The sequence below is a fragment of the Suncus etruscus genome, chromosome 3, assembly GCF_024139225.1.
Source record: "Suncus etruscus isolate mSunEtr1 chromosome 3, mSunEtr1.pri.cur, whole genome shotgun sequence".
NCBI classification, from domain to species: domain Eukaryota; kingdom Metazoa; phylum Chordata; class Mammalia; order Eulipotyphla; family Soricidae; genus Suncus; species Suncus etruscus.
The window spans coordinates 33124953-33142395 of NC_064850.1; the positions used below are offsets into that span (position 1 = coordinate 33124953).

Below are 17443 nucleotides of genomic sequence, written 5' to 3' on the forward strand. Positions count from 1 at the left end.
CTGGTCGTTTGGCTTAAAGTTTTTTTTTTTTTCCAATTTCTTCTGCTGTGTTGAGTTTTTCTGCATCTCATCTTCCAGCATGCCGATTCTGTCCTCAGCTGCTGATACCCTGCTGGAGAGGCCATCCACTGAGGTTTTCAGTTCAGCAACCATGTTTTTCAGCTCTGTTATTTCAGTTTGGAGTTTTCTAATTTCTGTCTTTGTGTTCTGTTCAGATCGATCTATGCTTTCTTTGAGTTCTACAAACATCTTCCATATTTCTATTCTAAATTCCTTATCCATGAGATTAATCAGATAGTTGGAATTTTTTAGGTCATCCGAGCTATCATCTTTATTCTCTGTGCATGGTGTTTGCCTGCAAGGTTTCCCCATTGTCACGCTTGTAGTGTGAGTTTTTCTGCGTGTTGTGGTGGGGTTCATTGGTTAGAAAGAGTGCGCGGCCGTGAAGCCAAGCCTCTAGGTGACAGTTTTTTTGGGGGTGTGCTCCTTAGGCCTCTGAGGAAAGCTTCAGGTATTCATGAAAGACAGACAGGCAGAGCAAAGGTTTCCCTTGAGGTCCTCAGAGTCCTCAAAAGCACAGCAGGGCGGAGCCTCCGCAGGCCAGAGGGCTCAGCTTTTGCCTGGCTGTCCCCAGCCAGACTTTACTCAGTCGCTGGGCAGCTTCAGAATGCAGTTTTTTGGGGTGCACTCCCTAGGCCTCTGAGGAGAGCTTCAGGTATTCATGAAAGACAGACAGGCAGAGCAAATGTTTTACTGCCCTATTGTTTTTTGGTTTTATTTATTTATTTGCTTTTCATTTTGTTTTGCTTTGTTTTGTTACCCTTTTTCCCCCTTTCTCCTTCTAAAGGGAAATTTGTAACACCTAGACAGACTCCCCCTAGTTCCTTTTTTTCTTTTTCTCCATTTGCTTTTGCTTTTCTTTTTCTTTTCTTCTCCTTTATCTTTCCATATATCTCCAACAGAACCACATTACTGGAATCATCTTGTTCAGCCTCACAATTTGAGGGGGGAAAATGGATGGTACCAAGACCAGATAGTCAAATGAACATTTAGTGGAAATAAAAAATGATCAGACTTGAACACCAAACCCATAGTCAGTGACAACAGAATCGATGTCCAATTTACAACAAGCTGGACAGGTGGGTAACAATTACACTAGCATTATGGGGGGTAAAGGAGGGAGATATGGGATGCATGCTGGGAACAGGGGTGGAGGAAAGACAATGCTACTGGTGAGAATACCCCTCATTCATTGTCACTATGTGCCTTAAATATTTCTGTAAAATAATTGTAATTACTTTTGACCACAATAAAAATGAAAAAAAAAAAACAAAAAAAACAAAACAAAACCTGTGTGCATCTATGGTCAGGTGTGTCTTATAGAGCAAAAAAATACAGTAACAATAAAGCTAGCAAAAGTTAATAAAATAAAATAAGAATTTTCCAAAGATCATTTTCTTCTGATAATCATTGTTTTTGTAATAAACACTTTTTCACAAAACTACCTTAAAGCAAGCAAGCTATTTCTTCCCACACTTATTTGCATGGGAGATTTGTTTCAGAGTATGTGTATGCTAAGCTACATTCCTTAAATTATTACTGATTCTTTCTTTACCTGGGGGCCTCAGGAGACAAAGTCGGGGTGATCCTTGAGTGCAAAGTCAGTAGTAAGCCTTGAACATTGGAGGGTGTGACCCAAACAACTAAAACAAAACAAAACAAAAAAAGATTCCTCTAGGGCAGGACCACAAAATGTTGTACAGTGCAGCCCGAGGGTCGCGAGTTTGAGAGCCCTGGCTGAAGAAATAATACAGCAGGTAAGGCACTTGCTTTACAAGCAGGCAACCTGGGTTTGATCTCTGACATCCTGAACTCCACTAGGAGTAAGCCCTAAGTACAACTAAGTATGGCCCCCAAACAAAACCAAACTAAAATAAGACTGGAAGTTTCTTACTATTTTGACTATCTTTTGTTTGTTTGTATTTGTTTTTGTTTTTTGGGCCACACCCTGTGAGGCTCAGGGGTTACTCCTGGCTATTCACTTAGAAATCGCTCCTGGCTTGGGGGACCATATGGGACTTTGGGGGTTGACCTGAGGTCCGTCTGGGACTCTGGGGGTTGAACTGAGGTCTGTCCTGGGTCAGCCACGTGCAAAGCAAACACCCTATCACTGAGCTATCAATTCAGTATATTTTGACTATCTTTTTTTTTTTTGGTTTTTGGGTCACACCTGGCAGTGCTCAGAGGTTATTTCTGGCTCTATGCTCATAAATCGCCCCTGGCAGACTCAGGGGACCATATGGGATACTGAGATTCGAATCACCATCCTTCTGCATGCAAGGCAAACACCCTACCTCCATGCTATTTCTCTGGCCCCTGTTGAAATATATTTTGCAACATTGAAACTTTCATGTTTCAACTCCATATTTTGACTATCTTAAAAATAATTTCTATTAGTCATTGATATTGATTAATTAGGGCCTCACACATGGCAAGCAAGTGCTTGATTAAGGTGAGTTCTGGCCTTTTAAACATTTCTAAGATGACTTACATTTTAACCAGCATTTTTTTTGTTTTGTTTTTGCTCAGAAATCTCTGCTGGAGGGCTCAGGGGACCATATAAGATGCTGGAAATCCAACCTGGATCAGCTATGTGCAAAGCAAACACCCTACCTACTGTGCTATCCCTATGGCTTCTTATCCAGCATTTTAACTCATATGAAATTTATTTCCAAATAACTTTTTCACCAATAACAAACAGAAGAACAAGAAATTACTTCTTAAAGAACCAGTTTCTTAGGCAGGAGGGCACTTCCCTTGTGTACGGTCAACCCATTTAATCCCCAACACCTCATATTCCCCCAAGTCTGCCAGAAGGGATCCCTGAGCATAGAGCCAGAAGTAAGTCCTGAGTACCACCAGGTATAGTCCAATCCCTCAACCCCAAGAACCAGTTTCCTTATTCAACAATTATTAGGCATTGGAAAAACCAGATCTTCAGAAATGAAAGAGCTATAAATAGTTCTGAGCAACACACATAAGTAAAATATAACCCCACAGCAAGTTTCCATAAGGTCGAAACTAAGATCATTCTTTTTTTTGGGGGGGAGGGGGTCATAATTAGCGATGCTCAGGGGTTACTCCTGGCTCTGTGCTCAGAAATTGCCACTGGCAGGTTCAGGGGACCATATGGGATGCCGGAAATTGAACCAACTCCATTTTGGGTTGTCCACATGCAAGGCAAATACCCTACTGCCGTGCTATCTCTCTGGTCTCCTAAGATCATTCTTATTCGAGTATCACAATGATAATAAATGGTATGGCTGTCATACCATAAAAATCAGCTTTTGCCTGTAAATAATTAAGTTGTATTCCCTTATTTTTGTTATTATTTTAATATAATAGATCACATCCTGTGTGTCACATACCTAAAGCATATGCTCTACTGTTCAGCCAAATTTCCAGCCCACCTTATGATGTCTTTTTTTAAGTTTTAGGCAATGTGATTTATAGTACTATTAGTAATGGGACAGAGGCTCCAATTTAATGATCTTTGTAAAACAATTTTTAAATCACTGGCTTATAATATTATAAAATCTGGAATATAGTTTCACACTTCCATACGAGCATATGTTTAATTGCAGTAACCAAAGTAACTTACATTTTTAAGAGAAAAATATCTTATAATTAGTTTTAAATTCTATTAATTTTAAGTACTGAATCATTTTGTTCATTTGCTATACTACAAACTAATATAATTTAAATCTAAATTTTTTTATTTATTTATTTATTTTTTTTTTGGTTTTTGGGTCACACCCGGCAGTACTCAGGGGTTACTCCTGGCTCTACACTCAGAAATCGCTCCTGGCAGGCTCGGGGGACCAATTGGGACACCGGGATTCAAACCACCAACCTTCTGATTGTGAGGCAAACGCCTTACCTCCATTCTATCTCTCTGGCCCCAAAATCTAAATATTTTTAAAGTTTGTCTTAAGTCTATCTAAGGAAAAAAATCTAGCCTATGAAATTTAAGATGCACTTACCTGACTGAACGATCATCACTTCCAGTCACTGCCAAAGGTTTGGTAGGATGAATGGCAAGTGCCCAAAGTTCACCTTCACAATGCCCTTGCATAATCAGGAAAGGCTTATTTCTTTCATGCACCACAATTTCAAAAATTTCACTGTCCTGTGTTCCCACTAGAATGTGGTCACCTCGCCAACAAACACTCCTTACAGATAAACCTAGTCAAAAGTAAACTGTGTTCAATACAATGCTATAATCAGATTTTGATTTGCCTAAAATTAATTTTTGCCCTTTTGGGGGCAGGGTTTGGGCCACACTGGTAGCACTCAGGGGTTCTATGCTCAGTAATTATTCCTGGCAGGCTCCAGGGGACTATATGGGATACTAGGGCTCAAACTCAGGTTGGCCATGTGCAAGGTAGATGCCCTACATGCTATGTTATTGCTCTAGCCCACAACTCATCCTTTTTATACCTTAAATTTAAGATAAAATAACAATACAGTTTCCATATTAGAGAAAATACATGCTCTCTAATACTCTCAAATTCTTCAATTATCTCTACTGTTTTCTAAATGGAATAATTCTCTTTTCATGCACCTATTTTTACATATTCTTCAAAAGACACACTCCTTATTAGATAACTCCAGTTATAATGTGACTGTGTCACTCAGCCAAAATCTCATGACATAGTCCATAGTGTTTGAAAACTAGACATTCACAAAAACCTCTACAGAAGTGTACTATAGTCACAAGTTGGGGCTAGGATTATGGTGTAAGAATATATGCCTGTCCTATGTGAAGCTCTATTACTGATCCAGGGCATTATATCATCCCTGAATGATGATAGGGCGTGGTCTCTATCAAAAGAAAATTATTTTCATGTTTCAATATTCCATTTCTTCAATTTATTCATATAATCACTGTGAGCTTGGCCTTTCCGTACTCACTTAACATGGCCAGCATGTACCAACAACAGTTGTAATGAGTACCAAGTTTAAATCAGGGGTCAAGGGAGATAGATGGAATTGAATGTGGAGGTACTGGGCTTGATCCCTAGCACGACCCTTTGGGCACCACTGGATGTTAGTCCCAGAGGCCCAGGTGTCCCCCCAGCACCACCAGGCTCAAGCTTTACCACATTTCTAGGCTTAAGCACTGACCTTTCAGGTTTTCACATAGATCGGCTGAAAATGGCTGGGAGTGGTCTCAGGGTACCTGGAGCACCACTTGGCAGCTCCCTAATCCCCACCCCCAGGAAAGGAAAATTATTTTGTGAACTTTAAAGTATAGTAATGAAAGTAAAAATATCCAAAGTGCTACACATGTTTCTACACATTTTATATATACTTATTTATTTCTCTGAAATAATTTTGTTTCGTTTTTGGACCACACTCAGTGGGGGACTAGTCTCTAATCTGTGTTTAGGAGTTGCTGCAGGTGGTGATCACTGGACCATAATGTCATGGATCAAATTTCAGATTCAGGCTTTCCAGCCTCTCAGGACCTCTTAGACCAAGATAGTTACTTTTATTCACCCCACTGCATAGCTAAGGTTTAAATCTGCATCCCAGGAAAACACACAAATTAGATGACTGAAATACAGCTTAAATATGGACCCTAAAATTTCTAATATTACATTTGTAATGCTATACTAATGAATAATATATACTATTATAGTGAAATGTTGTTTTAGAACACCCATATTTTAATCTCCTAAATTAAAAAAAAATCTACTTATTGTTAATGGACTAAGATAAAGAAAAAAGTACATATCTACATACATTTAAATCATCTACCCTGAACAAGTTTCCCAAGCATTTCTTTGCTTACTTTATTATTTTTTGGGGGAGTCACACCCGGTGGCACTCAGGGGGTTACTCCTGGCTTTGCGCTCAGAAGTCACTCCTGGCATTCTTGGGGGACCATATGGGATGTCGGGATTCGAGCCACCGTCTGTTCAAATCAGCTTTGTGCAAGGCAAACACTCTACCGCTGTGCTATCTCTCTGGCCAATTACTCATTTTATTTTTAAAAAACGTTATGTTTATTTTTTACAGGATTTTCACAGTTGTACACTCACTTTATTTTTAATAATTTGGTAATGCTAAAATGCTAAAAATGCTACAATTTAGCTTTCTAATAGTATTAACATTTTTTAAATTCAGGATTACCAAAATAAGTACCTACTTTCACATTTCTCTGTATGTACAATTTAAAATATGGGGTATATATACATATATATTAAAGAATATCGGTCATAACAGTAAAATTAGTCTTTAGTCAAATTTCCTCCTACAACAGAACTTTAATATATTATGTAGGGGCAAATGTTTCATTTACATTTACAAAACACACACTTAATGTTTACTACAAAAAAACCTCTTGGCACATTTAGAGTTTGCCTAGTAATAAGACACATCTTTTGGGCTTACCTTTATAACCCTGATCTGTTTCCCTGAGATCAATCACAGTAATTGGCTTAAAAGTTAAATCCCAAAGACGAATACAGCCATCTCTACCACCAGTAGCAAATCCATCCTCACAAGCATTCATGCTAAAGATTCCTGCCTAGAGGAGGAAATAAAGCAAACAATATATACTTTTAATGAAAGCTTGCAATATCAAAGTAGAAACTCCTCAAAATACTTTGATATAACATAAATAAGCCAGAAAACACACCAAAATACATTGGGAACATTGGTGGAGGGAGGTTTGACCCTAAAACATTGTGTATCTGAAACCCAACTATGAAGAACTTTGTAAATCACAAAGTAGTGAGTTTGATCCATAGGACTCCTCAAAAAATAAAATAAAATCTTATACTAATATAAAAATATAGTATAGATACTTAAATTTCTGAGTGTAAAACATTAAATGAAATGTGTCAGAGTCATAATAATATTTATATAGCTTTGGATTATGAGAAATCTTCCTAAGTATATCACAGCTATAAAGAAAAAAAAATTGGGAAGCTGTGGGTATAGCACAAGATTTAGGAGCCCAACTTTATATGTGCCTGATCCCCATTTGGCCCATGGCACCACCAAATGTGGTCATGGTGGTCTTCTACTCTACTGGGTCCAAATGGCACCACATCCTTGGCCTCTGCTTGGGAAGACCCTGCACCAATTTGTTTTTAATAGGTACCACATGCAGTGGTGCTGAATGAGTGGGGGGGAGGGGTCACCTCCCAACAATATTGAATTCTCAGCTGAGTGGAATGGGTCTAAGATAGGATTCAATGCTCTGGCACCTTGGTGCTAGGAGCACCTCTGGGGCCACATTTAGTGGTATGTAGGATCCAGCAAGACTGTCCTCAGTATTGATGAGGAAACTATGCAGTGTAAGAGATGGAACTCAGAGACTCAAACATAAGATCATATACCCAGGCTCTAGAGAAAAAAAATTAATTCTTTTTTGGTTTTTGGGTCACACCTGGCAGAGCTCAGGGGGTTACTCCTGGCTCTATGCTCAGAAATCACTCCTGACAAGCTCGGGAGATCATATGGGATACTGGGATTTGAATCAATGTCCTTCTGCATGCCAGACAAACGCATTACCTCCATGCCATCTCTCCGGCCCCTTAAAATTTTGATTTACCAATAGATATTATCAGCAAAGACAGCTTGGGTAATATTTATAATACATATGATTGCCAAAATGTTAAAATTCTAATAGACTACTGAATGATAAAAGGCAAATATCACAACAATTAAAAAGTTAACATAAATATTTTAAAAATTCAAATAGCTGACGAATACTAGAATTTCATAAAAAGAAGTTACTATTTTTCAACCAGAAGACCAGTAAAAATTTACAACAGTGGGCACATTCTACATTGAAGATTATAAGAAACTAGGATATTTATATTCTGATAGTTAAATGTGCAATTTCATAATCTTTGTGGAGAAGAGTCTAGTATATCTGATTTTTAGGAATTTTGCATAAAAGCAGGTCCTTCTAAGTGGTTCCTTAATACATCTGGGACGAAATGTGGCAACTCTCCTTTCTAGCTCCATGTGAGGGATACAACTTCTAACAAGTCCAGATCAAAGAACATTTAACAACATTTTTTCCTGTTCTGATAACTTATTTATATGAGAATCTTGTTAAGTACAAAAAATCCTTTGCCACATAATGAATCAGTGATACTAAAATTAAAAGACTATTTTTTTCCTAAAACTATCAGCAAGTTTCCCACCAGATTAGCTGCAAGATCACTAGCTATAATTGTAATGATTTGACAAGATAATAACATATTATTTTAATAACTATCATAAAATTCCATTTCTTATCTTGCATAATGTTTCTTAATTGAAATCTTAAAACCAAATATACAAATTCAGCTACAATAAAATTTTTTCATGTAAATGATTTTGCTTAGTTTTAGATTATGGCAACTTTTATTATAAGACAAGTAAAAAAGATGAACAACTAAAGGTAATGAAAATACTTAAAATATACTTACTGCATGGGCTCCCTGTATTGTACGTATTAGATTGATTCCTTTCCAAACATATATATCCCCATTGAGTGCACCAGAATATGTCAATTCATCCTTTGCACAGGCCAGGCACAGTATGGTCTGAAGATCACCAGTTTTACCAAAAACCCCACGCTTTGGGGTCAGAGCATTTCCACATAAACTCCAGAACTATAAGAAAGAAAAAAAACTCAGAACTAAAGGGCATATAGTATACTTAAATTACAAAAGGTTTATAAAATAAATTAAGATATTTCTAATATTTTGATATATATATATATATTAAAGAACCAGATTAGAAATTATATAAGAAATACCCTTATGCTAATACTATTCAACCATTCACCGTTCACATCTTTATTCTAGGGCTATCCAGAATTGTTACAGAAGTAAATCTGGTCTCAATCCTTATCTGTAAGAATTAGAGGGAGTTTAATTTAATTTAATTTATTTATTTATGGATTTTGGACTACACTTGGGAGGTGCTCAGGGGTTACTACTGGCTCTATGCTCAGAAATTACTCCTGGCAGGTTTGAGGGACCACATGAGATGCCAGAGATAGAACCTTGGCTGCATGCAAGGCAAATGCCCTACCTCTTGTGCTTATTGCTTGACCCCAAAGTAGGAGTGTGTTGAATTTTTTTCATATAGAAACAAGATCTTTATTTCTTAGCTATTTCATACAAGTTCATCTTATCATGTGTCTCTTATTAATAATATTTTCTTTAAACACCTTGATTACAAACATGATTGTGGTTGGGTTTCAGTCATGTAAGAGAACACCCCCCATCACCAGTGCAACATTCCCATCACCAATGTCCCAAATATCCTGCTTTCCTCGGGTTTCTGAAAAAGTTGACACTAAATAAAATTTAGACTGAAATATTTGGAACAGATGAGCAATGATGATAAAAACACCATAGACTAACAGGAAAAAGTAGGACCAACCCAAGGATTTAATCTGATAGGGGTAATTAAAAATAAAAAAACAGAATAGCATACTGCTATGAAAATATTTTTGAAGATGAGCAATTTTCTTTACTTGTAAAGCTGAAAAGATGCATACTTAATGATATATTTATTCTTGGGAAAATACAGAGAAGTAAAACATATCATGAGATGGAGGACTGTTCTTTTATGTGGCATTCAGATAAATCTGAATTGTTTTAGCAGTGAAAAAGAATAGCAGCAAAGTTTAAAATATGTGATAGGGCAGGAATATATACATAAATAATTCTCTATAAAGAAATTAGTTACAAATAATAAGTCTAGTATCATAGGTCAATTGCATTTAAAATATTTACATTTATTGATATTATTTATGGAGGTTCTAGCAGGGGAGTGCAGCTACTCATATACTCTTGACTGAAGAACGATCCATCTCTATTCAGGAAGGTCGTATTTGACCTAGTTCATACCTCTGAAAGGGATGCACATGAAGCAGTGAGGGAGGAAGTGGACACCCACCTAGCCAGTCAGATAAGCCGAATGAACCCTGGCGATTAATGGGATGACATATGTCGCAGCCAGATCGCCCTCATATTCTATTGATATTATGTAAAGAGTTTAGATTATCTGTAAGGTTTTAACCTAAGTCCCAAAGCTCTTATTTTACACCCTGAAGTTTTAAATAACTATAAATGATGGTGTTTTGCCATTCATATAAGGGTGATAATTTTACTTAATGAAACTTTGTAAAAATTTGTAATGTAAAATTTTTAAAAAGTAAAAATGTCAAAAAACCCTGGCTTTTTTGTTGCTGTTGTTTTGGGGCCATATCCAGTTGTGTTCAGGGCTTCCTCCTGTCTTTGTACTCAGGATAATTCCTGACAGGGGTGAGGAACCATATGAGATGCTGAGATCAAACCTGGGTCAGCCATGTCCAAGTTCCCCAAACTCCATGAATTTCTATGAATAAGAGAAGCTGGTTCTTGCTCTTTAAGTAAGTTCCAATTGCAACCAATTATTTTCTTTTAGAGTTATGATTCTGTACTTTCACTGCATGGTAAAACCATCAGGGAGAAATTACAAAACATGGCATGACTGGGATCCTACTGAGATAAATCGTGACAATCTGCAGAGTAGAACCCATGTACCTAAGTGATTTTGATGCTCAGTGAGAGTTAAGAACCACTATCCTAGAATCCAGATTAGAGCTGTCTAAAAGAACTTTACGTAATATTAGACAGATAATTGTCCAACAGAATAGCAATTAGAAAGTACATGGTGCTTACACATTTCAAATAGGATTGCCAGTCTGACAACAGAGATGTTAGAATAATTGAATTTTACATTGGTTTAAATATATAAACAAGGCTAGTTGCTACTGTATTGTTCAGAATAGGTCTAGATTATGTCTGTCTTGGTTTCCTCACATACTGCAAAAAGAGCTATACACTACTATTCACAGCCCCTACTGAAAGAGGAGACTTATTAAAAAAAACAATACTGTGTTTTAGTTTAAGAAAAAAGATGAATGTTTTGTGGCTGTTTGTTTTTAAACCTGAAATGACACCTTTAGTGCAGAGGTTCCCAAACCTTTTGCTTATTGCCCCCTTTACAAAAACAATACTATTAGCACCCTTGGAATCTACTTTAAACAAACAAAAAAGCATATCCTTAAATGCACCAAAAGCTGCTAATTCCCCCCTCCCACTGTTCTAGCACCCCTCCAGGACAGTAACCACCACTTTGGTAAACAATTCTTTAGCTTTATTAGCAATAATGAACAGCAGTAAAATATCTTTAATAATTACTTTATTAATTTATTAGCCACTTTATCTATATCAAGTACATGGCTCAAAGAACAGGGTTTACTATTTCTACCTTTCCAGTATTTATACTAATTGCCATCAGCCTAGAATAAAAGACTTTTGCTGTCCTGAGCACATGTGAGTGAAGCCAAAGAAAAAAAAAATTCACTGTCAAATATGCATTTCAAAATGAAGACTCAACACTAATCACCTGTCAAACCAGAATCATAATATCAAAAAGAAAAAAATTGCAGCTGTAGCTAATGATGCACTGGGAAAAATGTGGATGTGAGCATCACAAAAGAAAGTATGTGAACATAGAACATCTCTAGGAATTACCTTAAAACAAACTGTTAGATCAGTAAATCAATTACTATTATTTCAATTTGTATCCATAGTTTAAAAGCAGCTAAAAATATAAAAATCAGCCTCACAATTACCTGTCCGTCAAAACCTATATTAAAACAATTAAAAAAAACCCAGAATCTTAATAAGCAAACAATGATCAAGCAGAAACCATAGAAAGAAAAAGATAATACTTTCAGAGAACTGACCCTCAGCTCGCACCATGGTAGCATCTCAATGCTGACTGCCATACTGGGTCACCAACTCTCTATGTGGAGTAGCAGTGCTCACAGGGTTAAGATGTGGAAAATAATAAAAATCAAAGGGACATCTGAGTTCAGCTCCAGCTGCTATCATCATGTGGAAATTCAACTCTATCCATGTTCTCTACTGTATCACTCTTCTCTGCATATAAAAACCAATAAGTCCGGGGCCGGGAAGGTGGCGCTAGAGGTAAGGTGTCTGCCTTGCAAGCGCTAGCGTAGGATGGACCATGGTTCAATCCCCCAGCCTCCCATATGGACCCCCCCAAGCCAGGAGCGATTTCTGAGCGCATAGCCAGGAGTAACCCCTGAGCATCAAACAGGTGTGGCCCCCCCAAAAAAAACCCCACTAAGTCCACTGAGTTTCCTACTCTTACATTTTATCATATGAGTAAAGCATAAAGGAACACGATGAATACATAAAGCTATTTCACAACACTGAATTCCTGAATTCCTTCATGGAAGCAATTATTTTTATAATTCTATAATTTTATTTATTCATACCTATATCCTTTGCAGTACCTGACACATAATAACTACATAATAAATATATCAGTCTGAACATATGGACACAAAAACACTCGCATTGTAAAAACTATTGTCAAAATCCTAAAACTGTCCTAAATTGTAAATACTATGGCATGTGTTAAGCTGCAAAAATAAATGAACATGACTATTATAAAACAACACTCTTTTTATATGTTTAGAAGTACCTTGATATGCTTTACACCACAGCTGACAAGTTTATTTGGCTGGTACATATCCCAAGAAATATCAAATATCTGTAAACAAATAAGAGTCACAGTTAAAGTAGTATTTGCACAAGCATTTAACACTTGTGTTTAAAAGACTAATAGCCCCTTAAGTTCAAAGTGATAGTTCAGCAGGTAGGGTGTTTGTTTGCCTTGTACATGGCCGACCCCAGTTTGATTCCTGGAATCCCCTACGATCCCCTGAGCACCGCAGGAGTGATTTCTGAATGCAGAGCCAGGAGTTACCCCTGAGAATTTCTGGATGTGACCCAAAAACAAAACAAACAAAAACAAAAGACTACTAGCCTCAATACTCCTATCAATAAGATAATAGTAAATAATAATAAAATACTATAATATGCTAAATAATAAAATACACATAAATTGAATAATACTCTTTAAATTTAATAAAGTAAATATGTAAATAATAAGGAATAAAATTATTTCTTAGTATTATGACTTTATGAAACAACTTAATAGAATGGAAAATGACAAATCTAATGTTTATTTATTTTATGTTTGCAATACTGGATATAAAATCCAGTGCCTCATTATGCAAGACATGAATCACCCTATCAATGATTTAAATCTTGTCTTTCAATAAATCCAATAATTTTTTTTGGATCATAAATAACAAGAATGTCTTAACTGCAATTTCTAAAAAGAAAAGATACTTCAGGAACATATACTTAATAATATAGAAATACAGAACAGTCTATATTATTTTATATCACATGTAAGTACTTACATACTTGGCTTAGAGATTTATTTCAGAAAAAAATCTGCTTATCTGCTTTTAGACTTTTGTCTGCATTATTTGAGGGTCAACAAAACTAACATATTTAAATTTTGGAGATAGTCAGGCTTCATTCTTTTCTAATATTCCATAACTTCTAAATACATACAAAACATATATACATACAAACATACATACAAAACATACAAACTAGGAAAAAACCAGTTGAAAGAAAAATGAATTAGATACATATTTCAATAATAAAATAAAATGAACATTTGAACAATAATTTAGCAGCATAAAATCAATCTGCTATATAGTGGTTTCTTTTTATCAGTAGACTATTAAAATAAAAGACACACTTATCAGTGTGTGAGGACCACCCTCAGTGATGCATAATTAATGGATGCCAGCTTAGATCTGGTGGGTGCTGAGGAGATACCAGAACTACACAGGTGGTACTCAGATCCAGATAGTGCTAGGAATCAGATTCTGGCATGCATATGCAAAGTCACATCCTTACCACCTGTACCAAGTTTCTCTCACACCAGTCTGCATTTTTCACCTAAGATACGTATTACCTCTACACATATACAAAGTGACTTTTTCAGCAATAATGAAGAAATAATATGTCTTAAAGTTAATGCTTAACAAATTACCATAATATAGATTATATGAAAAACATTGATGCAACTATACTTTAAAAATACTGAGGAGGAGCCAGGGAGATAGCTTAAAGGGTTACAGGGCATACAAGCACTAGGCCATAAATTCAATCCCTGGTATTGGATGGCCTTGTCTCCCCCAAGGTTTACATGTTATGGTCCTGGTGGGCCCTAAGCACTACTCTGTACTCCTAGAATCCCAATACCACTGAAGTGAAGTAGCACTGCACTAGCTGGTCAAGTGCAGGACAGAGAGATTACCTATCACTGTGTATAGTTCCCAGGCTTCTTAAGCACTGCATGGAAGTCACCCCTACCCAGATTCTGATAGACACTATCATTTTTCCAGAATAATTGGTCTATTTACTAATCCTACATAATCATGTATGAAATGTTTTACTTAGCAAATATATAATAGAACTAATAAGCTATACCATTACTTTTATAATTATCTAAATTATAGGTAAATATATACAGCAAGTTTTCCAAAATGCAATAAACACAAAGTTTTCTATTCAAATTTTAGATATTCATAGACTGCCTCCAAATAGTCATTATATCCTGTGCTTGTTTATATTAGGATTTTACAACACACACACAAAATGATATAATAAAAAATTATGATAAGCATCTTAAAGTTTGTTTATACAAGTAGTACAATAATAAATTTAAAAACTACGTGTTCTTTATGCTCATTTTATATAACTTGAAGTAAGGAATATAGTTCGACATCTTCAAAGTAAGATACATTAATACTAAATATGATTTTAAACTTAACCATTCAACATCAATTTTACATAACTTAAATACATATGTATTTATTAATACATATGTATTATAAATATATATGTATTATAAATATATACATGTTACATATAAACATATGTGTGTATATTTTACAAATACATGTGTAATAAATTAGTGGCAAATCAAACTAAACAGACACTAGGCAGAAACCATACTACTTTATTTTGGGGGGGGCACCCGTTTGATGTTCAGGGGTTACTCCTGGCTTGGGGGGACCATATGGAACGCCAGGGGATCAAACCACAGTCCTTCCTTGGCTATCGCTTGCAAGGCAAGACACCTTACCTCTAGCGCCACTTCGCCGGCCCCGTAGAAACCATACAACTTTTAAATGAAAATAATTTGAAGAAGTAATACTGGACTAAAACTATGGTGAACACTATATATATCAAGACATGTTTCTAAATAAAACTCATTCTAAAATTCTATGTGTGTTTATAATTATACTTTAAATTTCTAATTTCATATGGACAATCTAGTAGTAACAAAATGCAGATATATAAAAATCCCTATTTTTCCCATTTAGCATCTAGCAGAAACTCCTTTAAAAAAAATAGTACTTACTCTATCTGTATGACCAGGTGCCGTAGATAACAATTTTCCTCTTTTCCAATCCCAAACACAAATCGCATTCTTTGAATCAAGTCCCACTGAAACCAAGCGCTGAATTATGTCCAGGAAAGAATAAAAAAGCAAACACATCAAAGAGGAACTAAATTATAAGCGACAATAAATTCTACTCATGGACATAAAATTCAAAGCTCATAATTATGTTTTATGAACCTAACAGGAAAAGACTGGATACATTCATCCAATTGAATTAATCCAATTTACTTTTGTTAATATTCGCATATATGTATAGTTCTTCACATTAAGAAACAGGACAAAGATTTCCATTTATAACAGTATAATGATAAAAAATACTCTAAATCTTGCATCCCCCAAACTAAAAAACGATAGAACAAATTATCAAAACAAATTAGGGGCCAGAGCGATGGCACAGCGGCAAGGCATTATTAGCCTTGCATGCAGTTGACCTGGAAAGGACCCAGATTTGGTTCCTGGTACCTCATATGGTTCCCTGAGCCTGCAAGGAGTGATTTCTGAGGACAGAGCCAGGAGTAACCCCTGATTGCTGCTAGGTGTGTCACCCCAAAAAAAACAACCCCCCAAACCAAATTCATTTTATTTTACTTTATTTTATGGAGCCACACAAACAGTAGTGCTCAGTGGGCCACTTTCAATGATTTTTTGCCAACCAGGTTGGCAGTTAATTTACTTCAAGGCCTGGAAAAGATGGTGCTCCTTAGAGACCCTGTTTTGTCCAGATAAATGGGGCCCCAGGGCCACTCAGTGCTTGCAGGCCTCCAGAACTGTACCCAATGATGCTGGTAGGACTAAGTAATGCTGGAGCTCAAAAACCAGGTTGGCAGCGTGCAGAATATATGCCCTAACCCCTATACTATTTCTCTAGCCCTTAAAACATCTTTTTAAATACATTGCTAAATTGTCCAGAAATTAAGAAATCTAGAACACAGTGATTCAATCAAGGAATTCTGGAAACTAAGAGAGCTCCTACATTCACTTTAACTCTCCTCTCCATAAATCTGATGTTTATGTTACAAACTCGTAAGAATAGAATAAGGGAAAACCAAGAAGACCACTTTAGAATTAACTACCCCACCCCACACTAAAGAAGGGATGGCAATACACAAAAGGTAAGAAAATCCTCCCTGAAAAAATATTTTTGTTTTTGTTTGTTTTGAGGCTATACCTGGCAATGCTTAAGGGTTACTTCTAGCTCTCAGGAATTACTCCAGGTGAATTTAGGGGATTTGATGCTAGGGATTGAACCCAGGTCAGCTATATGCAAGGCAAATTCTCTACCTGCTGTATTATCTCTTTAACCACCTGAAAAAAATTCCTTTGGCCATACATGGGATGGCTCAGGAAACACTTCCAGCTTAGTGCTTAGTGGCTTTCCTGAGGTCAGCTACATGCAATTTAACTCTAGTTAAGTTTGCACTCTAGGGCCCGGAGAGATAGCACAGAGGTGTTTGCCCTGCAAGCAGCCGATCCAGGACCAAAGGTGGTTGGTTCGAATCCCGGTGTCCCATAGGGACCCCTGTGCCTGCCAGGAGCTATTTCAGAGCAGACAGCCAGGAGTAACCCCTGAGCAATGCTGGGTGTGGCCCAAAAACCAAAAAAAAAAAAAAAAGTTTGCACTTTAGTGCTGAACTCTCTTTGGTCCCTTCCTTAAAAACCGTTTATTGCTTATGGTTTGGGGGACACACCTGGTATTGCTTAGTGCCTATTTACTCCTTGGCTCTGCACTCAGGGGTCACTTCTAGATGAGCATTGGGGAGCAAAACTGGGGTGTCTGGGATCGAACCTGGGAAAGCTACAAACAAGGAGTGAAATTTTATAGCCATACACAAGCTTCACACAATTGGAGGAGTTATATCTATATTAACCATGAACCTTTCAAGTACAGTTTTTCATAGAATGTTATAAGGCATTACAGGGTCTTTAACATGTTAATGCTGGCACACACATCAGTGGTTCACACTTGGATGTCCAATCTGGCAGTGTGTGCCACTGATGCTCAGTC

General features: G+C 36.6%; 1 protein-coding gene across 1 annotated transcript in view; it reads right to left on the minus strand.

The window, feature by feature from the left end:
- Positions 1-17443, minus strand: part of EML5 (EMAP like 5) — a 219618-nt gene that overhangs the window by 177100 nt on the left and 25075 nt on the right. The window contains exons 3-7 of the mRNA XM_049769917.1: positions 15397-15495; positions 12586-12654; positions 8496-8681; positions 6460-6595; positions 4044-4245 (exon numbers count right to left, since the gene is read on the minus strand). Coding sequence (XP_049625874.1) covers positions 4044-4245; positions 6460-6595; positions 8496-8681; positions 12586-12654; positions 15397-15495 — 692 coding nt within the window. The remainder of the gene's footprint in view (positions 1-4043; positions 4246-6459; positions 6596-8495; positions 8682-12585; positions 12655-15396; positions 15496-17443) is intronic.